Source organism: Motacilla alba, chromosome 15, assembly GCF_015832195.1.
Source record: "Motacilla alba alba isolate MOTALB_02 chromosome 15, Motacilla_alba_V1.0_pri, whole genome shotgun sequence".
Classification (NCBI taxonomy): domain Eukaryota; kingdom Metazoa; phylum Chordata; class Aves; order Passeriformes; family Motacillidae; genus Motacilla; species Motacilla alba.
Window position 1 is genome coordinate 5,365,959 of NC_052030.1, and position 22,860 is coordinate 5,388,818.

Here is a 22,860-nt window from a genome sequence, read left to right on the forward strand (position 1 = left end):
AAACAAAACTTGCCACTTGAACTAAGCTGAAAGAATACTGTGAATGAGGCAATGCAGCATTCCAGACTGAAAACCAGTTTATTTTCATAGTGAGAATACCAGGCTAAGCAACAGTCTTGCGCTTCTTCCCCCCAAGAAACTGTTATATTATGATAATAAGTAAAGAGGCAGAAGTGAAAAGCAAAATACAGCACAGGCACAAAGAGCAGTCAGTACAAACAAAACCAAAGCCACTGGTACTCAAGAAGCCTCTAATATGGCTCGAAATTCAAGCCTGTTGTCTCTCCACACTAACAACCTTGCTCAGGACCTCAAGTGTTTTGTATTTTGGTGTTTTAGTACAACAGTGACGAGTGACTTACACCTGTGCAGAACCAAAGTTTTAACCCTTCCCGTAAAGAAAGCTGATCAGTGAAAGTGCCAATCACACCTCACAAATTCACTAAACAATTTAAAGCAAGCTTAAGAGAAGTAAAAACCAGGAAAAGACAGCATATGTCTTTTGAAAGCTTGCACAAGGGAAGAAAATTATGACCTTCTTGAGCTTCAGAGGGCAGGAAACCCCCAGATGGCTTGCACTGCTCAGCAGGTGCCAGCCTGCCAGCACACCTGGGTGTCACACTGTCACCACCGGGGGGTGGTTTCCCAGCCAGCAGCAGCTGAGCTGGGGTAACTGAAGCTTTGCAAGAGACCCTGCAGGACCCCCAGCTTTTTCACACCAGGGAACATACTGTGGGATAGGCAGAGGGACACAGGCAAGATATGGCCTTGTTAAATCAGTGCCAAGAAAGGGTGCTATAGCAGAGGAGGTACAGGGACAGTGACAAACCCACTGGAGTGCAGGCTCCATTAAGCCCCACTGCTTCTGAAACATGCTCACAGGAAATAGTGCTAAGTAAACAACATTATTCCTCACACAGAATTTAAATACAGCCACACACACAACATACTAATTCTCCCAAGAAATTAAGCAACAAAAAAAAAGTCCATTAAGAAGAACATCAGCAGTGATATACTCAGCAAGTCATCAATTGTGTCCAGAAAAGGGTACCATCAAAAACAGTGCTTTCTCCCTCCATATACCAGGTCAGGGCAGATGGATTATCCCACACACACCACAAATCCTTCAACTACCTGGGTTCCACAGCTCAAAATACTTCTATATCTAAAGCTTTTACCTGGCAGCTGCCCACCCAGAACTACTCCCAAAAAAATCCAGGCATGTGAAATGGTACCTCTCCTCTTCCTGCATCCTCAAGATTAATACATCCCACCAAGACAGTCTGGATCAGTATTTGTTCATATACAAAACAGTTTCACTAAGAATCAGCAGAGGAAGAGGCCCTTTGACCAAATGAACTATAGGTGTACAAACAAAAAACTCCCCAAACAAATAAACAAAACCAACACAAACCCCAAGCCCACAAAAAAAAAAAAAAAAAAAAACAAAAACACCAACAACGACAAAACAAAAACCACCAAACAACTAAATAATCTACAGAAACTCATTTTCCTCAGAGGAAAAATTCAAATCCAAAATTTTACATGAACTGAATTTGTATTTTCTTTAGATCACGTTTCAACAAGAAGAGTACCCAGAAACGGGATAACAGCAATTCAAGAACTGTCAGAGCAATCAAGGCTAATTTGTAGCCACCATTTAAATTGAAAGTAGGAATTGCCAGATTTCAGCAGAATTACTTAGCAAGACAACACATGTTCCTTCTTTGCAGGAAAACAAAAGAAGTGCCTATCTTTTTTTTTTTTCTTTTTTTTAGTACACGATTCAGCAGTATTTAAGCATATTCCTTAAACTTTCACCACATGAGCAATCCTAACAAATCAAACGAAAATATACAACTTAAAGCTAAGTATGTACTTTAAAAACTTTGCTGAACTAAAACATGAGGAATTGCAGTAGTCTTCAATGCAAATAGGTGACAAAGTTCAACCTATGAAATCAGGTGTTTTTAACTACACCACTCTCCAAAAACTAACATCATTTTTTAATTTTAAAACGAAATGAACATGGAAGAAGTTCTCTACAGGGTCCTAAGAAAGTTAAAGGTCTTAAACAAGAATCTAACAATTCAGGGAGACAGGAAAGCTGTGCCTGAGCACTATTCAAATGCAGGTCACACTAAAAAAAGCTTTTGCTCCTGTTTCACTTTTGTTCACATCTTGTACAAGACTCGATGAGCAAGCACCTAGAACACTTCAGAGCAAAAATGCAATACACAGAAATATTATGACCTCAAATACAGAAATGCAGTTTTACCCTTTGCACAGGAGCTGGTGCAGTGGCTGTAGTGTACTGGAGCAAATGGCTCATGCTTTGAATAGCATTCCCCTGCTCCACTGAAGCCCAACACAGCAGGAATGTGGCCAATGTCAGCCACAGCTCTGCCTGTCCATACTGGGCGAGATCCTGTGTGTCCCTCTTCCCCAGCAAAACAAATACCTGAGGAGAAATTCCACGCATCGAACTCCTAAGTTTAATAGTTCCAGCAAAAGTGAGCAAATAGAGATCCAACCCAGCTGTAAAAAGGCACAGAACCCTCTCAGAGTAGTTTTCTCATCCCCCACACCTTCTAACAGCTCAAGTACTGCCAGGACTCTTCAACATCTATTATGCCCGTGTGTCAGGTACTATGCCACAAAACGATCTTTGCCATTTTTTAGCTGCCACCTCAACAGAAAAATTACATTCAATTCCTTTAGTGCTCAGAAGGACAAAGATGGGCACTACAGCATTCTTGAATCATCTCCTGCAACCAGCTTACTGCCAGAATTGAGGTGGCACGATGCTTCTACCTAAGTCTCTGATCTCCCTCCTGCAAGATTCGCAACATTTCATGCAGATTTTCCCAGATCTCATTAACAGGGTACTCTTATGTCACTGATTTTAACCAGGGAAGAGTAATTTAAGCGTATCAAATTTCCACAAATCCAACAGAGAGAACACACAAACGCAGTTTTAACCATCCCTAGATTAAAACGGGCTCCAATAAGTTTTAGAGGTTTAACAAAGCAAAATGCCACTTGTGCACAAACTCAAACCCAGCAGGTGTTAGAAGCAGGGTTGTTTTCTTCTAAAGCGTATAAAAGATGGTAAATTTCTTTTAAGTCAGAATAAATATTTTTATTTATGTTGCTAAAGAAATATTAACACAGACCAAACATAGAAATGCTAAGGGACAACATCAACACAATTTTGCAGCCAGCCCAGAACACTCAGCATCCTTCTACTACAAATGGCACTTAATCCCATTTTTCTATTAGCTTTGATTTTCAAGTAATTCCATTGGGCACCCCAAGTAACTGGTCCTAGAGTGGGAAAGGCATGAGGAAGCACAACAGAAGCAGTGCGTGAAAGAGAAGACAACACAAGAAAAAAGAGTTACACAAATGAAAATATGACAACGAAAAATCACTTAAAGGACAAAAGAGCAGGGAATATCCCTGCAGCCACCAAAAACTACTTCTACATTTCTAGCCCCTGAGCTGGCTGATAATTCTCAAGCACAAGAATCAATAAACAGAACAGAAGCTAAATATAATGTCAGACCAACCAATTTTAATTAAGTGGGAAGTTGAATGCTATTTAGTTTAGTTATAGATAATAAAGTAACTATCAACTGCCATTAAAACTAAAACCATATTACTAAATTCTCTGAAAGACAGGAAAACACTACTAATAACTTCCTTAGGAGATCCATTTAGCAAATACCATTAAAACACTGTTCATGAAACCCAGAATTAGCAGGCTGACCCTTTAAAACAAAGAAAATTTTAAAGTTTCACAGGAAACCGCAAGATGCCAGAGGATTTCACAGTTCAGGGAATATGGATTAAAGGTTAATCCCAAACTCATGTTTTTAAGCAACTAAATTGCTCGAGTCCTGCTGCAGCAAATCAATGACTTTGCCACCCCATCCACATTTCCTCCTAGACCCTCCACAAAACCACCTCTGAACTGCAGGGCACACATGTGAGCCTGCCATGCAAGGATCCAGCATGAAACAGAAACCCTTCCATAGAGTGGAGAGCCAGGAAGGATTGGGCACAGGCAGGCACCCACCACACTTAGTGCTGCAGAAAAACTGGCACCCAAACTGTCCTGGAAAACTGTGAATCTGTTCTTTAGAGCTGCAGCTTATGAGGGACCCGTGCATTAGACTGCATTTATACAAATAATAAAATATAACTGCAGAACAAACAGACTGGTCACTAGAGTTACCAAAAGAATCTGGTGTTTGGAGTTTATCACAGGAAATAATTGACAATATGCTTGACAAACACCTTCAGGAGTTGCCTGGGTTTGCCAGATATTCTTTTGGGACAGGAGGACAGATGACCCCGTCTCTTATACTCCTCCTAGCCATAACTTTCTATCAGTCTACACAGAATAAAAGATTAGCAAGGCTCTTTCCATCACAGGTTAGCCCTTCCGATCACACAGGCAAAGATGTGCAGAGCCTCTCATTGAGCCTGCCATTAGCTGTGCTCTGTTCCCTTTTTATCTGAGCTCTTCCTTGTCCAGACTATCACTGCAAGAACCCAATGCACATGTGCACTTCAAAATACAGAACAACCCTGAGCACACTAAGGCTTGAAGGGCAGGAGCTGTGATTCTACCCAGCTCCTTCTAGGTTCTGCTCCAGACAGAATTTTCAGGTATCAGAAGCTCCACTTGGGGTACACAGGTCTGCACTGCACAATGGGAAGTTCTGCTAATCACAAAAGAAGTTATTCATATGCACCTCATAGCATCAAACAAGAATTTATAAAAGTTGTGAGAAATCACCACGTAAAAACCCAGAGACCCAGGCATTACTCAAAGATGGACCACAGAGGCAGCTACTACTCTTACATTACAATCCAATACCAACACGAGCCCTAACAAAGGTAATGCCAGGGAACAGAATGATTCATCAAAGTCTTGACTGGTTTTCTGACATTCACCAGGGGATTTTACATCTTTCATACTTGGTATCTAAAATTCCTCTCTCTTCAGTCTAGCTCTGCCTTTCCCCTCACATACCAAGAAAGAAGCACAGCTGCATCCTCCTGCTGCAGAGAGAGGCTGCCACAGTGCTTTATCCTCCACCACTTCTGCTCTCCTGGACCAACCTTCCCCTGCCCCCAGAGCTACTACAGGGACACAGAAGTCAAGTGTGTGCAAACCCCCAAGGTGCCCCCTGTGGTTTATTACTTCTCAAAGCCAAAGCAATGCAAACAGCCCTGCCTACTGACTCCTTTTTTTCTCCTTTACTTTGTAGCCACGGCTAGTAGCAAATCCACTTGCACCTCAAAAATTTTGCTTTATAATTAACATCAGGAATTACCAGTCTTAAAGTATCAGACCTGCTAATAAGGTCTGATACCTTCAGCTTTGTCTCTCTGCTACACTGAGATCAGCCACAAAAAAAGGTTTTTTTGCATCCGTCAGCCTCGCTCTCTGCAGCTGTAAAAACAACAAACAGCGGAGCAAGGAACATCAGAACAAAACTCAGTAACAGGTAACAGCAGGAAGAAAAATAAAAATTAAAACCAGTAGATTAAGAAGCAAAAGGATGAGGGGGAAATAACCAGACTGGAAGACAGGCCAAGCCCTACTTTCAGCAAAATTAACTGAGGAGGTGTGATAAAAACCCTTCTACCCCTCACTCCCAGAACCTTCCTCTTGAGAATTCACCTGAATACACAGACTGCAGCTAGCAACGACACGAACCTGAATAAATATCACTCACCACAGCTCTCACTGAGGTGGAGACAGTGAAAATAGCAAAATAAGAGTTCATGTCTGCCTACCAACAAAGACTCTCCAGAGCAGAGAACATTGGCCAGAGCAAATTTTATGACTCATATATTTGAGTCTCCATTTGAATTAATCAATACACTTCAACTGGACAAAACCAGACCCATCCACTCACAGCACACCTGTGGATCACCTTGAAACTGCGCTGATCGTGGGTTTCTTAGACCTCTACTCTGATGAGTTCTGCCTTGCACGTACGACCAACACCTCTTGACTAAAAGACAAGGAAGAGTTAGCAATCTGAACACAGCTGTATTGTGTCAAAACACCAACACCTCACCTGTAAGAGCACAACCACAGCTGCCAGCAAGCTCCAAAGTGTATGGGAAGTTCCAGCTGGGAGCTGGATGTGGGGTTTTAACCAGACCACTTGCACTGGCAAGTCTTTCTAAGCATTGCAGATTAAGTACATTGTGCAATATTTTTTTGAAACAGAACTTGGGTAATGAAATTACTTCCTCTGGCTAGCTTTGAAGTGGAGAAAAAACGCTGGAAGAACAAGAACTCAATTGGCTTTTAGCTGCCTGGCAAATGCTCTAATAAGAAAGCCCAATGACCTACATTCACAAGGCTCTGTACTAAACCACTATTACAAAATCCAATATAAAGCCTGACCATGTTTAAGTGTTTTCCATTAGCAAGCAGCAGTATCTTGTTAGAGAAATATGAAAACATGTTATTGTCTTTAGTGATGATGATCTTAATTAATCCTCTAAATAGTATTCTGAAACATGTCAGCGTGGTCATTCCAGACTGCTTAAGCTCTCAACGCTACAGAAAGACACCAAAACCTCTGTTTCTCAGTGGGGTGTTAACAGAGAAAGAAACTTTTTAAATATTCTCAAACTGTGAAAGACCAAATTTATAAAAACTTACATCCCTGATGCTCTTCCAACAACCAACAGAAATGCACTGGTTCAGAAACTCAGGCAAAATCTAAGCTAGCACCAGAAGAGCTTACTGCAACTCAGTTAACACACCACTGAAATATTCCTCACACAAAGACATCAGCTCTCTCAGCCAGCTGGTCAGATAACCTGAGGCAGATGGGTTTGAGTTGTCCTGGAAAAGACTGTATTAAATTAAACCCTACTGTGGTAAATATCCCCAAAAAGCAACAGACAGAGTAAAATCGGCAAGTGTTTAAAGGAAATATTAAGTTAGTCCTTGACTCTACACCCATATAGTTGGAAGAGTTTGATACATTCAGCTTCAATTCACATTAGCAGATTCCAAAAACAGTGAGTAACACAACTCAAGGAGAAATGCCCTACTTTAAAAAAAAAAAAAGAACGCTTTCAAAAATGCACTGTAAAGCAGGCAACTAGTCAAATCAAGGGTATGCTCAAAACAGAATGGGAAAGATGGAAACACTGGGACAAAAAAAATTGAAGTGGCAATTCTCAGAGGCTCAAAATTACCATTACAAGTTCTGCCTTCAGGAACCCAGATCTGCACAGCTGGGGCCAATATCATGGTATGCTGAAAGTACCTTGTGCTGTTAGTGATGGCAGTAGCACAAAACAGACTCATGTAACCAAGACAGAAAAAAATGAGAAAAAAAAATTAATTAATTTCTTCCTAATTTACTAAAGCCCCCCTCACCCTAAATGCAGAAAAAAAATAGATCCATGTAAAATCACTGCCTCTCAGATTGCATGAAAAGATACTACAGTTGAGGAGGCTTAAAAGAAGGTTTTATTTGTCTGAAGAGCACAGCAAGAACATGGATACAAAGCCAGTGTCAAATTAACATGGAAATACAAAGAGATGCCTGATCTGCCGAGACTGAATCGTGAAGGGACTACACATTCATCTCCAAGTACATAAAACCTCCCAGGGCCCTGCAGCACTCATCTGATAGTTCCAAGTAGAGATTTAAGCTAAGCAAGCTGCAGGCATCCTTCCTAAACCAAAGAGACAGTTGCTACAACACACAGGTTTAAAGCAGCAAAAAGTAAAGCAAACACCACCTGGGAAATAAATTCTAAATCCAAGTTCTCTTCTCTTTCTTCTGTCTCTCCCCAGAGGAGACTAGGGAGACTTCTTCACCACTGATTCAAGTGGTACATTTGGTTCTGTGTGTCCTCTGTACTCGCATGAGCCAGGTTTTCCCTACTTGCACCTCATGTTTCAGGATCAAACCGTGTGCTCCTAATCTATCAAATGGGTGATTTGTCTGAAACAGCAAATTCAAGATACTAAATGAAGCAAAGAAGCCGAGTGACATCGGCAGAGAGCTGTGAAGCCACCCAGAAGTGCCTCCTCTGAGGAGGAGGCATCACCATGGACAGCTCAGCCACCGTGCTCAACCGGAGCCACCACGTAAACAGGATGGATGAGTGTATTCCAAATGGAACTCAGAAACTCCTCACACAGCAAGGAATTCCAGCTGCAACACTACATCCACATGCATCACCCTGGGTTCAGGAATACATATGGTTTGAGCAAAATTCATGGAATGCTTATGGAGCTGCCACAGGGGAATTCTAACACTACAAGTTTCAAAGCCAGTGGTGTAGAACCTCAGCAGATCAGTAAAGGTTTGCTCACAAGGACATTTCTGCCAGTGAGGCTACAGCACCACAAATCTCTAAAGCAGGTACATTACAGGAACAGCATCAGTGGAAAAATATAATTCATCTTAACAAAGTAAATCTAAGTGAAAAGTTGTGTTCATCCACCAAGCATCAGCTGTTGACAGAGGTACAATATCAAACTGGAGTGACAAATGTGACACAATATGAAAAAGGCCATTTTTGAATTTCTAGGAGGCTACAATGCTTAACACCAGCAGAGTTCAGGGTCAAGCCTACCCACCTATAAAAGCATAAAGACAGCTCTGAATAAGCTGAACATTTTCAGCCAGCAATCCAGCAGCCTGTAGCACTTAGTGCCAGCAAAAAGGAGCTGCTTGAAATCAGTTTTACATAGTACCTTCCCAGCCATAAAAGCCTCTAGCTGTAATAATACCAGGCTACCAACACAACGGGGCTTTTTGGCTACTTAAGTGCATATCATAAGCCCTGTACATACACTGCGCTGCCATAAAAGCAAGCTAAAACAAAACAAGGCCAACACAGAGACGTTTCAACACCCAAGTTAGTTATTTCAATAACTCTGCCTACACTGACCCAATTGTGTTTCAGCTCTGCTGGGAACTCACTTAGACGCAGTTCATTAATACTGTTACGTTTTATTAGTCTGGGTCATAAAAGTTATTTTGAAGAGAAAGAACAAGGGGGTTTCAAAGTACACCATAGTTCTTACTCTCATCTTTACTAGGAGCACGTATCACCCAGGAACAGTCTCTCGGTGCGATGGGAGGGCGATTCCCAAACCTGCAAAGCCACCCCAGGCAGCCTCACGTTTTGGCTACTGATGCTCTTTAGCAAGAGTTGCCCATGATACCCGAGGGCTCCGCCAAGGTCCAAGAGAGTTCAATACCCAAAAAGAAACTCCAGCTGAGCGATATACCTAGAAAAACCGTAGTTTTCTACCCGCAAACACCACCCATTTCTGCGAAGTTAATCATCTTAAGACTTTAAGCACTATGCCTAGCAGCTAGCACACAAACTACATCGCTGAATTATTTCCCTAAAAGAAGCACAAACAGAACCAGAAAGACGAACCAGGTGCGGCAGTTTTTTTTCTCTCTTCCTGGCAGGATTAAATGGCACTTCGAAAGCAAGCATTTTGTCTGGCCATGTAGGCACCAAGGCCCACAGCATAAAAGCAGGTAAGCAACAAGCACCCGAAAACTTCGTCACCACATTTTCTGCGCTCATTACCCTTAGGGTTACGTAGATTTCTAGCCAAGCTTTCACACTTTAACACGAACGTTTAACCCCGACTCCCAGGGTAAATGCAGGCTCTCTCGGATGCAGGCAGCCGGCAGAGGGGACCGATGCTCGGCCGCGTCCTGGCTCTGTTCAAACGCACAAAGCAGCGGCAAAGCCCGCAGCTCCCCGGCGGGGCCGGCTCCGGCCACTCCGCCCCCCGAGCGGGGCTGTCCCCGGCGACCCCGGGAGCTCACCCTGCCGGCCGCCCGGGCCCGCACCCCCGGCCCCGCCGCCGCCCCTACCTGGCCGCAGCGGCTCGGTGATGCTCAGCACCAGGAGGAAGAGGAGGAGGAAGGTGCCGCTGTCCGCCTTGGGCACCATTTATCCTCCGTTCATCCTCCCCCGGCACAGCGCCACAAACCCGCGGGGAGGGACGCGCGGAGCGGCGGGAGGAGGGGCCGCCGCCGGGCCAGCGGGGGGTCCCGGTCCGCACCGAGCTTTTCCCCTGCCCTCCCTCCGCCGTTCGCCGCCGCCCCGAGCGGAGCCGGCGGCCCTGGCTGCGGCGGGAGCGGCGCGGGTCGGGCGGCCGCGCTGGGGCGGCTCGCAGGGCTCCGCCGGCGCACAAGATGGCGGCCGCGCCTCCCCGCCGCCGTGCCCGCGCCGCCACGCCCCCTCCCGCCGCGCGCCGCCCGCCCAATCGGCACCCAGGGGGCGGGGCCGAGCGCGCGGATCAGCGCACGCCCCGCCCGCTTACGGCGGTGGGCGGGGCCGGGCGGGGCCGCCGGCAGGGGGCGGGGGCGGGGCGGCCCCGAGCGCCTCACGACCCCCGGGACTGCGGCCCGGCCCCTCGCTCCCCCCGGGATGGCCGCTACGATCCCCCCAGCCTCCATCAGCCCCCTCAGTCCTCACCGGAATGGAAGCCCCATTACCCCCAGGAAAGCCTTGCTCAGTTGGCTCTACCTCCCCAGGGCAGCCTCTATCAGTCCCCTCTTCTCAGCAGAACAGCATTTCCCCGGCCCCAGCTGGACTGTCCTTTCCAGCTCCATCACTCCCTGACAGACTTTCCCATTCCCACTGGCACAGCCCCAACCAGCTTCCTCTGTACCCCGGGACAGCCTTTCCGGGTGCCCTCCATCTCTGCTGCCATGGCCTTTCCCTGCCTCTGCAGGGACTTCCCAATGCCACCACCTTGCCTGCACCGCAGCAGAGGCACAAAGCTCTGGCCTTTCCCAGCCCCAGCATGCTCCCAGGTTGATCATCTTTTCCTTCTTCATTACTCGGGTCACCCCTGCCCATAGCAGGATGAGACAGTCCCTGTTCTTATGTCTGCAGGGTGACAAGGACAAGCAGCAACCAGGGCTGGGACATTCCCACAGCCAGCACCCCACAGTGCCAGAGCCAGGCAGCTGTTTCCATAGCTCCTGGAAACATTGCCTTCCCAGTTCCCGGGCCCACACGGAGAGGAAATGCATAAAGAGAACTAATTGTGTGGCTCAGGTCATTGCTAGTGGCCCTGTAAGTGACAGGTGCCTGTAGGAATTTGACCCTGGGTGGTGTCAGCCAGGCAGGGTGGTGGCTGTCCCTGGCTGGAGACAGTGGCCCAGCACCACAACTGGTGCTGGATGGAGGTCAGCCCAGGTGGCATTTGGGATCAAAAAGCAGTTTTAGCATAAGATCCACTTCCAAAATTCATCTGGAATTTCCACTGACAAGGGGAGGTGTTTGGGCAGCACCAGGACATAGGCTCAGCCAGGCACAATGGCTGACCCGCTAGAGCTGTCACTTTCCTCTGCAGGGAATTCCAGCTTTTTAGTACAACCTATTCAAAGTCAAAACCTGGGAAGGTGCCTTGGAAGTGCTTATATATTTTTAATTATTCACAATTAGGTGTTTTCTACTCTTTTGCTACAACTTGCTGTTCTCAAATAAAACATTGCAATTCCAGTAAGGACCATTTTGATCCTATTTTACCCACTCTCTGTTTCCCAGTTAATACAAATTACTCACTATACCCAGCCACAAACTTTTCTCAAGGGTTTTCCAAATGGATGTAGAGCTACTTCTCCTTTCATGGCTCCTGCTCCCCCTCAGTCACTGACTGCCCCATGGGTCAGCTGCCAAGCTGCAGGCAGGGAACAGGGCCTTCTGTGGGATTTCTTGAGCACTCACTGCCTCTGTCCCCCCAGGAGCTCAGGTCAGTAGCCCCATGGAGGTGCTTCTTTCAAACCTAAATGTGCAGTTTAACATGGGAAGGGAAATTGGTGCCTGGCCAGAGCTCCTCAGAGCCGGGGGAGCAGCAAGAATGAGCTTGGAGCTCTGAGCCCTGGGGCTCAGGAGCACTGTGTGCCCAGGAACGTGCGTGGGGACCCGCTGGAGTGCGTCACAAGCAGCAGGGCGCTGCCTGAAGATTTAGGCCAAAATCCACTTTCCCAGCTCTCATGTGCTGCCAAATACTGCCATGATCCAAGAGTCTGTGGGGACCTTAAGTATGACAACATCCTCCAGCACAAAGTGTGAGCATCAAACTTCCCAGCTTTGCTCCTCCCATGGGATGCTGTGGGGACATTCTGTTCTGAGCCTGGCTTCCTGCAGCACACCCTCACAGGCCTGAGCCAGGGTATCCTTATCCACCCCAGGGCCAGGGCATTACACCACACTGGGTGATGCATAAATAAATATCCTGTGATGCCTCCACCATGAGAGCAGGGTGCTGATCCCTGGCTCTTGTCCCAAGGCAAGGCAGTCCTCGTTTTCCCCATGCCACGTCCCACAGCAGCTCAGCTCTGAAGAGAGGGGGGCCCCGAGCACACCCGTGTGCCCAGCAGCCCCTCAGCACCCCTGAGCAATCAGGCCATGGACCAATGGCCCAGCAGCACCAAAGGGAAGGGTGAGAGGTGCCCAGTGCCCCAGATTGTGCCAGGACAGCTGCTGGGGTAGGGAGAGGCGGGGGAAGGGGCTCATGGTGAGGGTGGCTGAACCCATCCCTGGCCCTGGCCTGACCCTGAGCTGGGGCCTGTAACCAGCTGCTCTAAGGCCAGCAGCCGTGAGCTGGGATCTGGGATTGAGGTAACGTGCAAATATGAGGAACTGAGAATTGCTCCATTTCCCTGTCCCCTGAGTGAGTGGACCCATTTCCTTTATTTTTGCAGCGAAATAGCCCAATCCTCTGAAACAACCAAGTATCTCCAACCACAGCTTCCCTTTTGACCTAAAGAACCAGTTCCCTTACTGGAACCTGCTTTTGGAAGGGTGAAAAGCTGCAGTCCCTGCACCAGGGCAGAGCTGGTTACCCCTGGGCCAGAGAGAGCTCCTGGCCCTGAAGGTGAAGGGCTCAGAGAACCAGCTTGGGGCTCAGGGATTAGACTTACAAGAACAAGAATCTCCTGTGGTCTCCCATTTTCTTTCCTGTCTGGGGCAAGGAGCCAAGGCCCAGGCTGCACCCAGCAAGCCCCAACAACCTCTGGATGTGATGGCGTTTATGCCACACGGACACAGGTCTACCATGACTTCCAAGAATCCAGTAGCACACCACAGCCAGACTGGCCACCCAGGAGAGGCCTGGGGCCAGCACTACTCACAGCCAGCTACTTCTGGAGCATCAGGAGAGCTCCACATGCTATTATGGCTGAGGGAGCGAGTGTGCTTAGGCCTTGCACACAGGAAACCGCAGATACATCGCAACAGCAAAAGAAAAAAAATGTACTGAAAACTGAAGGAAAAGAAATCACCAGTCATCAAGAACCAAGATGTTTTTTCACACTGGATTTGGTCCTGTAAGGCACTTCATCTGCCACTGCTACAGCAGCAAAAATATCTGGCAATGAAGAATTTACTGATTTGCTAATTACAGATAGCAGGGGCTGAACTGCAGCAGGAAGCAGAAAACAGACTATCTATTACAGCAGGCATTACAGGAACTGCCAATCTGAAGAGCACTACAGCCCTTTCAACAGATCCAGTTTTACAGCATGTAACTGAAAATAAGTTCCATTTCCAACAAACATGTGAAGGTCCATCAGTGGCAGAATCAAGACTGTGATTTTAGTGTGGCTGTCTAGGTTAATTCACTTGAGGGCAAACACAAAACCAACAGCCTCCACAGAATATTTAATGGAGTCTGCTTTTAAGCATGAACTGCACAATGTGGAACTAACCACGCTCAGGTATCATTCCCCTGTTATTCCAGCTACTCCTTGGTATGAGCACAGCCAGTTTGAAATGCTGTGACAGAGAGATGCCACATCCCACTCCTGATCCATGTGTCAGGAGTCCCATGTGCAGTCCCTCGAATGCTGCTCAGCCTTCCTGTGCATCCCACACTCAGAGGAGCTTCTGCACCCACAAATGGGCAGGAATCCCACACCCCTGCTCTGCTCAGTGACCCAAACCGCAGGCCAGGGTCTGACCTCCTGCCTGTGTACCTAGCAGAGAGATCCTATGCTTCATGGAGACAAGCATTTCACTATGAAATAAATAAACAGTATTTGAAATTACCTAAGAACTTGGTTCATATTTAGTCAGTTCAGTCCTTAAAGAACAATTCTGAAAGCATGAAAACTTTAGTAAATACACTCCTTTTACATTAATTCATGAGTACCTGAGAATAATTTTTTTGCTTAAAGAAAAAAACATAGCCTTCAAGTATTTCTGGACTAAAAAGGTAAAAATTACTAATTTTGAGTCCTAGCAATGCTTGATACATTTATTTTTACAAGGTGCACTATAAAAACTGAGTCCCTCTGAAGGGTTTTTCACAGTCAGGGACACGAGTCTTGGATGTGGCAGAGGAAATAACACAAAAGGAAGCTCTCCACCAAGACAAACACAGCACCCAATGCCCCAGACCTCAGAGAACGCTGCAGACACTCCTCAGATTGCTGGGTAAGACTTTCCATGGATGTTCCCTCAGCAAAACATCACCTGACTACAGCAAATGCCAACACTGCCAAGTGATACACAGGCTGTCTCGTACTCAGGTGTGGTGCAAGAAACAAAAACATCTGGCTACACCTGCTTCCTCCTGAAGAGTGCACAGTGCTTCTCCAGGCTGGATCACACCACACAAGGGCTCATCCCACACACAAATGTCAGCTCACGTGCAGCAACCACAGCAATGAGTGCAGGTTATGTATGGTTAGAATTACTTTTCCTTTTTTACGCCAATTATAAAAACTAAAGCCAAAAGTTTCAAAGAATGGGAGAAAAACACCAAACAAAAGTCCCAGTGTGGCTATCAAAAGTAACATTTCTGTCCTTCAGAATGGCACTGTCATCCTTTTGGGTCACACAGGACTGTCTCTGGCCCCTGCCTCATGATATCAACTCTCTGGAGTCACACACAGAGCAGCTATAAAACAAATCTGATCCCTTCCCTCTGCCAGCTGCAGAACAGGACAAGCCCAAAACCTGCAGAAGTCTGAGCAAAAGCAGGAAGGCAAATCCCATACTGCAAAGTGCAAGCAGTGAAGGAGGAAATGGGGTCCTCTTAAGGAATGCTGGTTTTAACAAGATCACCAAGTCAGTCAAACTTGTGAACTGCATCAGTTTAAACTCAAGTTAAAGAGAACCTTTCTAAAATTCTGTGTCATTCCTCAGTATACACATGGTTGTGCCCCCTCTTCTGCAAACTCAAACAAGTTTGACAAGCTGGAGCCAAGTCCAGTTCAGCCTTTAAGAAAGGCTTACCGCACTTAATAAAGACATAGTTGTACAGAAATTAACTTAAATGCACAGCTCTCTTAAAAACAGAAATATATCTTTAAAAAATTATCTCCATTTCCCCAGTTTCCAGTAACCAGTCCACAGTTCACTGAGCACAGCCAGATCACTATCACCTTGGTGGTGACTGGAATGTTTAGGAGAAATCAGATGCCTTTCTTCTTTTGGGAAGCTGCAGCAAATTGTCTGTGATGGATGTAGTATCCTGAGATACTGGTGTCTGAGATACTGTCCTAGACTGCGGGGTGCTCTGGGGGGTTTGAGGTCCACTGGCCGGGGTCTTGTAACCAGGAGTTCCCGTGTGGGCTGGGGAGGGAGTGTAGCTGGCTCGCAAGGCTTTGTCGGTGTATTTACTTGCAGTCCTGTTTACAAGTCTTTGCAAAGCTGGTGACATTGCTGGGCTTAGTCCTTTTGGAGTAAGGCTGAAACAGAATAAACAGTTTTAAGAGATTTTACAGTAAAAAAATCTGCCTTTATCAGGAAAAGCAATATTGCCTCCCGACGTGAGTTCCCCCACAGAGCAGACCCGCTGCCTACAGAAGTCATTCTGCCTGCAGGTAAATGCAGCCTGTCTCTCTAGAGAAACAAGTAACAGCAAAATCTCCTACATCCCTCCCAAACCTGAGTGGCACTGCCTGACTTTTCCTTTGAGCCCATTCTGCCCTTCCTGTGACCCCCACAAGCAACTCTTATCACGCCTCCTCTTCACAATGAGGCAAGACTCTGATCCAGAGGCTTTGCTGGGTGGCTGCAGGGCAGAGTAGTAATGCTGATAAAGAGCGTCAGGGACAGCCACCAGCCACTTTCCCTCAGGAATTAAGTTTTTTAATTTCTAAATTTTCAGTTTCTAAAAACTTTCAGCTCAAATCTACCTCTTCCTGCTTCCAGTATCCTTCCTTACCATCATTCCTCCCTTCCTACATGGGCTGATTTAAATCTCATCAGATAATACCCACCCCCAGTTCTGCTGTCAAAACAGAAGTCTCACCTGGCCAGGTTTTCTGTCACTTTTCGAAGTGCCTCCTGCTTCTTTGCTCGGTTTTTAGCTGCCACTTCATTGGCCATCTTAAGTCCTAACCTTTCACGGCGTCCGGGCTCCAGGATCTATAAATGCAACACACAGCTCACTTGCCAAGGCACTCAAGAGTGCTGAAAAAATGAGTCAAAGCACCTTCAAAGCTGGATTCCAATGTACAGGGATCTAAAGCAGGGAGAAGTGGGGTCAGCCCACACCTCTTTGCTGCTGCATAAAAGCCAGAGAGGACACAGAGACCTTCAACCTGCCTTAGCAAGTAACAAAAACTGTAAAACCAGTCCAGTCAAGGAAGCAGCCATTACCTCTGGCATTTTCTCCTGCTGTTTCTCCTAGACAAACAATGTCACCTGTGTCTTGCCTGGCCCGTAGCCAGCCAGCTCTCAGGCATACACAGGCATTGTTAAACAGCAGGAGAACCAGCCTTTGGAGTCTGACAAAACATAGGTACATACAGCAAATTACACCTTTCTTAAACTAAGAGTCTCAGACATCTCGCATTCAAAGACACCAGCAGGAGACAAGTAGCATGCAGGGTTAGGTGCCATTAGCAAAGCCAGTGTCTTTTCTACTCTCAACTGATACTTCTGTCTCAGGCTGCAACAGCCAGAAGATAAAGACAGAGGGAAATGCTAAAATTTCCACCTATTCAAACATTAAAATCAGAAAAAGTGAGCATGTCTTCAGCATCCTCTGAAAGCCCCTCTGTCTGGGCCCACTACCAAATGCAGAATCTCATTCTCCTGCCAGCAGTGTGTGTTCCACCTCAGGTAGCTCCACCAAGAAGATTCCATGTGGATCCATGCTCACCTCCACCCTCCAAGCGCAAACTAGATTATTAGTTTCAAGGACTGGGAACACCACCCAGAGATGTGTCACACTCCATGTTAATCTATTACTCACTTGCCTTTCCATTCTTGGTTCTTCCCCCCCAGAAAAGAATGTCATGCTGACATGAAATACCTTGAAAGCTGGGCCAGGTGTTCTGTCCACATATGGTCTTTCTGACCCTTCCAGACGTAAAGGGGTGCTTTCAATTTCACCCCATGTCATAAAAGGTGACTCATTCACACCTAAAAACAAACCCAACAAGTGATGCCCATGCAAGACACTTGACTATTAATTCATCACAAAAAAAAAAAAAAAAAAAAAAAAAAAAAAAAAAAAAAAGAAGAGAGAGAGAGAGAGAGAAGCAAAGCAAGTCAGGAAATGCAGCAAATTCATCAACAAAGGAGCCTCTCCACTGCAGAGGAAACCACAGCCAATGTGAATAGTAAAATAGTAACATGTGGCTCCCATTAAAAGGGACTGCCTGTAGCTGTGTCACCCTCTCAGTTACAACCAAGCACCACCCTTTCCATGTCTTCATTTTTCCATTTGCTACGCTTTTGATTAGTGACACTTTCATTTTCCCCTCTGCAATACTAGCCCTCCCCTCTGCTCCTGTATGAAAACTCCTTGAACACAGGAAACTCTTTGAAAGTAAGAAAACAGGCAGAGGATTTAAGGACATGTAATAGCCAAATGTAACCCCCAATCACCTCAGAGGCAGCCTGCACCAAACAGTGACTACACCTTGTCTAACAGGTGTAGAATGGATTTTCAGAGTCCAATTAAGTCTCTGGCTGGAAAATCCCACTGTCCAGGGTCTGGAGGAGGCGTTTACGATGGAGAAAGAAGGTGCTGCAAACGCCACCTACAGGTTCCCCAGAGGGAAAGCCCCAGTATGTTCAGGGGTTGGCATAACCACAAAAAGCTCAGAGAAACAGCATGGCTGGTGCAGAACAGCTACAAAGTCAGATATCACGTTTCAACTCGAAGAAAAATAATCAGTTTGTTCTAACTGAAAGTACCCCACACCTAGATGATTCCTGAGCAATGGCACTGCAACTTCAGAGTCTCTTGGTGCAGCGTGACTTCTCTGACCAGCGTACTGGACTAGGATTTAAACCCTGCATCCACCTGACACATACAGCACAAGACTTTACCTCCTCATCTAACCCTGTAATGACACCCTAGTGTTGAACAGAGCACCCAAGAAAGTGCAATAATAGTCCTGTTAAGGCAGAAGAAATAAGAAAACCCTCTTACCCGGGGCAGGAGAGGGGGTAGCGACAAATCCATACCCATTCACTTTTGGAGACTCTTGGGGTATCAGTTCTTTCCCGTCGGGTCCCACTTTGCCCTGTTTGTACTGAAATAAAAAAAGACAATGTTGTTCATGTGGAGAACGGTGAGAGTCAGCTGCACCCAGCACACACACACACAGTTCTGGGGGATAAAGCACACCAGAGGGCAAAGCCTAACTAGATTTGAGTCAGAAGTAAAATTATCCAACCTGAGCATTGAGAGCTGCAGCCTGTTGGAGCTGTGATTTGCTCACAGCTTGGCTAAAAGGGTCCTTCACAAAACGTGTGTTTCGATGCACAACTTCCCTGGGCTTCTTAAAAACTTCACTCTCATCAGGTACACCTTGAAAAGCAAAATGCCTTTTAAAAAAGAGCTCTTTACTTCACTGGTTCACATAAATTATCAACTGCACATTTACAGCCAAAAAAGAAAAGTACATTCACAAAAATATGTCTTTTTCTATAGCAAGAAACAGACTAACAAGTCCAAGGAGGACTCCTTGAGCAGAAGCAAACAATGAATGAAGATGACAAGTGCTCATAAAGAAGACAGGACAGGAAAGAGCTTTGGCTGCTGAAAACAAGTACTTCTGTAACACAGATGAGCTTTTCAGTAGCAAATAGAACAGGATCAAACTTTGGAATCAGAGGCCAAGAAAAAAAGGAAAAACAGCCTTACAGAAGAAAAAGCACGGCATTACCTGTAAGAGCTGCTCAGCCACATACAGAAATGCTGCAAGCACTGTTTGGAGCCATTGCCTCACCTGTAGGATAATACATGAGGGTGTTTCGAGCTGTGTATTCCCAGGTATCCAGCCCAGCTTTCACATTCTCCAGAGCTTGCTGCTCAGCTGAAGGGAGTGCCAGGTTTTCATTTTGTCGCTGAAAGGGCGATGGAAAAAAATTTAAAAGGTAAAAAAATAAAAATCTAAAGCAGCCTCCTGCCATCTTTTATTCAGGCAGACACAACTTGGAGAGCTCAGTCACAAGCTCAGCCACCTGCCCTAGAACACTTTGCATAAGGTATGCAACAGACTGTAAAGGACAGTTGGGATAAAATAAATAATACTCCCTCAAAGGACAGCAGCAAACTATTACCGTGGGTCTTCAGGGCAGTTAGGACTTGCTGAAGGGAAGGAGAGATCTTGACTCCATTTCAGAAGGTTGGTTTATTATATTATGATATATATTACATTAAAAAGACTACACTATAACTATATTACAAAGAACAGTGAGAAAGATTGATCAGAAGGCGAGACAGGAATAGAAAGGAATGAATAACAAAGTTTTGTGACTCCCAGAGAGTCCGAGAGCTGCTGCCTCCTCAATTGACCACCAAGTAGAAACATCCCACACTGACCAATGGAGGAAGCACCTGCTGCATTCCACAGCAGCAGATAACAAATTGTTCACACTTGAAGCTGAGGCCTTCTCAGCTTCTCAGGAGAAGAAAATCCTAGCAAAGGGATTTTCACAAAACATCACAACTACATCAAACACCCACATGTCAGTGCCAAACTTCATGAAAAGGCATTGCATCCCACATCCATCAGTGTGCCAGTTGCTCCCTGCTGGTGGTTAAAGACTGCCAAGGCAGGCCCAGAGCTGCACTTGCACCTCCCCTGCAGGCAGCACAGGAGGGCAGCACAGCCAGCCATGCCCATGCAGTTCCGTGCTGCAGCAGCTGAGTGGGTTACTACTGACAACAGAAACTGACAACTGAAATAACACAGACAAACTGCAAATAATGAGAGGCTGATGGACAAACAGCAGGAACTGTGCTCAGCTGCTCTCCCTGGTGTTGCTGCTTACAGAAGAGACTGCCAAGGGCAGCAATACACTCTGTGCAGCACTTTGCAGTCTCAAAGCTTTCAGAAGAGACAAAGCCTCAGCAACTAAGTCAGCACTGTTCTCGTGTGACAGAAAGGGAAAAAACAGGACTGCACAAGGAAGCCAAGAGCAGTCAGAGCAGGAAACTGAGCCTCGGCAGAAGCACAGTGAAGTGGTATTTCCCTGCTGTGTCCCCCTGGAAAAGCAGAGGCAGAGCAGAGGCATTCCCTACCCGGGTGTACTCCTCCTCTGCGCTGTACAGCCAGGCGTGCTTGACCTTCTCCTTCTCTTTGGCCACTTCCATGATCTGCTCAAAGGAAGCATTATCCTCACTCGTGTGCTTTGCCAAGAACGTGTCCAGGCTGGGAAGAGCATCCTTATCATCCTTCTCTGCTTCTCCTACCAAGAGAAGGGAAGAAGCCTGAGGAAGGTCAATGCCTCCCTTTCTAGGGGAGCACTGTGTGTACCTCTTAACCATCCTGGCAGCAAGCCTCCCACAGACACGCCAATAGCTACCATCAAGCCTGGCCAAGACACAGATCCACACAGAGTGGTGCAGTAATGAATCAGGTTGGAACACATATAAGCAGCTTTCAATTAACCCTTTTATGGCATTTATAGCAATTTATTTTAAAGGTGAAATGTACAAGTGGCCAGGTGCTGGTAGACAATTTATTTTTGGAAGAATTCAGCTAGAGAAACATAATTCTCCTACCCTCCTCTGCAGTCTTGATGCCAGTTTTAGATTTATTTCCCACTGGAAGGCCACCTGGATGCACTTCTGGGGTTTCAAACGTGGCTGGGGTAACATCTGCCACCAAAAAAAAAAAAAATTCACCTGGTTACTGGAGCACACTACAGGATTTTCTGTAAGGATGATGTACCAAACAAGTCACAGAAGGCATATCAAGAGAATAAAAATTAAATTAAAAACTTGTGAAAAGAACTCCACAGTGCTCTATTCAGTTCTGTCTCAACCTCCAAACAAGATTTCGGCCTCATCTAAGACATTTTCTCCTGCTGGGAGAAATTCCCAGGAGAGTCACAGCCCAGTGTATTTGTCACCCTACACCCTGCTTTTGCCAGCAAAAGCAGCAGCAGATCAAACTGAGCCCAGGCCAGGGCCAGCACCTGCAGCAGGGCAGGAAGGGACACCATCTGGTGACACGTGCCCTTTGTCACAGGAAAGCCACCTATCCAAACCCCACTGGAAGAGCTCAGCCAGGCTGGGCTTTAAGAAACACCTGAACTGGAAGGGAAAGAAATCATAAAACAGAACACTGGATACCTGCTGCAGGAACCTCTGAAAACCACGAGCTTCCCACACCTTCTGTCCCTAACACCTGAAAATCTCAAATGTCTGTAGATGCAACAAGAAGCCTTAAAACTACAAACTAAAATAAGGATTCCAAACATAGCCTAGCATTTCTCATGGTATAGAGCACGTAACCTTCCCTAGGGAGCAGGAACTTGGCGAAAGATGCCTATAAGGAATGGTTATTAAAAGGCTGCTTTTTCCAAACCCCTTCCCTCAAGGAGTTATCAGACACCATCAAAGAGAAATTCAGCATGAGCCACCAGACACTGGCTGCTGCCCAAACTGGTACACTTAGCTCTCATGCAGCATCAACTTTGAATCTTTAAGATGAGCATTGCCTGCACAAAGTTAGATAAAGAAGAGCAGCAATATCAGATACAAGCCCCTCATGCCCCACAGAGCCAGTTCTTACAAGGTGCAGGTGTGTCCCTCGACGATTTGTTCAAGGAAGAGCCAAACTTGATAGCAATTTGTCTCATTTTCTCCAAGTCGCCGTTTTCCTCGGCCTCCAGATAGTCCTTCTGTGCTCGCAGCTTCTCCACGTCAGGAAAAAAGTCTCGCTGGATGATTTTCTCTAAGCTCTACAAAGACAGAGACAACTGCAACGCCCCGCTGGGACACCTGCATTACCGGCCCAGCTCGGGAGCAGCAGTGCAAGGCCACGGGCAGGCCGAGCGGCCCGGGGCCAGCACCGGCGGCAGGGCGCGGACAGCTGCGGCCGCAAGAGGGGCGGGAGCCCGAGGGGCGGCCCCGGCGCTACTTCCACCCGAGCCGCGGTCGCAGCGGGCAGCGGCCGCGGGCCGACCCTGCCGGGCGGACCCCAGGCGAGCCCCGCCGCGCTGGAAGCGCTCGGCCCAAGCACCGGCGGGGCGGAGGCTCCGGGGCTTGGGCCCGAGCCCGCCGCCTTACCTCGATATAGGCCTCCTCATCCAGGATCTTCTTCGGATGCCTCGCGGCCGGCGACACCACCTCCTTCCCCGTCACGGCGACGGGGCCCGCGGCGAAAGCCGGCACCAGAGCGGCGGGAGAGACCGGGGGCTCCGGCACCGCCTCCATGGCGTCGGAGCCGCTCCGCTCCTGCTCCTGCGCCACCGCGAACGCGACGGGCCCTGACGTCATATGTCCGCGACGCGGGAATCGGAGGGCGCGCCCCCGCCCCTGGAGGTGCACGCGCGCCCCCTGCCGGGCCGGAGGACCCGGGCGGTCCCGGGCCGTGGCAGCGGCGACAC

General features: G+C 47.0%; 2 protein-coding genes across 4 annotated transcripts in view; both read right to left on the reverse strand.

The window, feature by feature from the left end:
* DGCR2 (DiGeorge syndrome critical region gene 2) overlaps positions 1–10,266 on the reverse strand; it is a 45,144-nt gene extending 34,878 nt beyond the window's left edge. Inside the window, exon 1 of the mRNA XM_038152077.1 lies at positions 9,906–10,266. Coding sequence (XP_038008005.1) covers positions 9,906–9,984 — 79 coding nt within the window. The 5' untranslated portion in view covers positions 9,985–10,266. The remainder of the gene's footprint in view (positions 1–9,905) is intronic.
* ESS2 (ess-2 splicing factor homolog) overlaps positions 1–22,743 on the reverse strand; it is a 32,930-nt gene extending 10,187 nt beyond the window's left edge. The window contains exons 1-10 of one of the 3 annotated variants that reach the window (XM_038152080.1): positions 22,541–22,743; positions 22,044–22,212; positions 21,029–21,124; positions 20,546–20,712; positions 19,248–19,365; positions 18,693–18,826; positions 18,446–18,548; positions 17,318–17,427; positions 16,310–16,425; positions 15,438–15,743 (exon numbers count right to left, since the gene is read on the reverse strand). In XM_038152080.1, coding sequence (XP_038008008.1) covers positions 15,458–15,743; positions 16,310–16,425; positions 17,318–17,427; positions 18,446–18,548; positions 18,693–18,826; positions 19,248–19,365; positions 20,546–20,712; positions 21,029–21,124; positions 22,044–22,212; positions 22,541–22,687 — 1,446 coding nt within the window. In that variant the 5' untranslated portion in view covers positions 22,688–22,743 and the 3' untranslated portion in view covers positions 15,438–15,457. Of the gene's footprint in view, positions 1–14,289; positions 15,744–16,309; positions 16,426–17,317; positions 17,428–18,445; positions 18,549–18,692; positions 18,827–19,247; positions 19,366–20,545; positions 20,713–21,028; positions 21,125–22,043; positions 22,231–22,540 lie in introns of those variants that run through there. The other 2 variants (XM_038152079.1, XM_038152081.1) reach the window with 2 other exon arrangements.
* Positions 22,744–22,860: the final 117 nt, after the last annotated feature.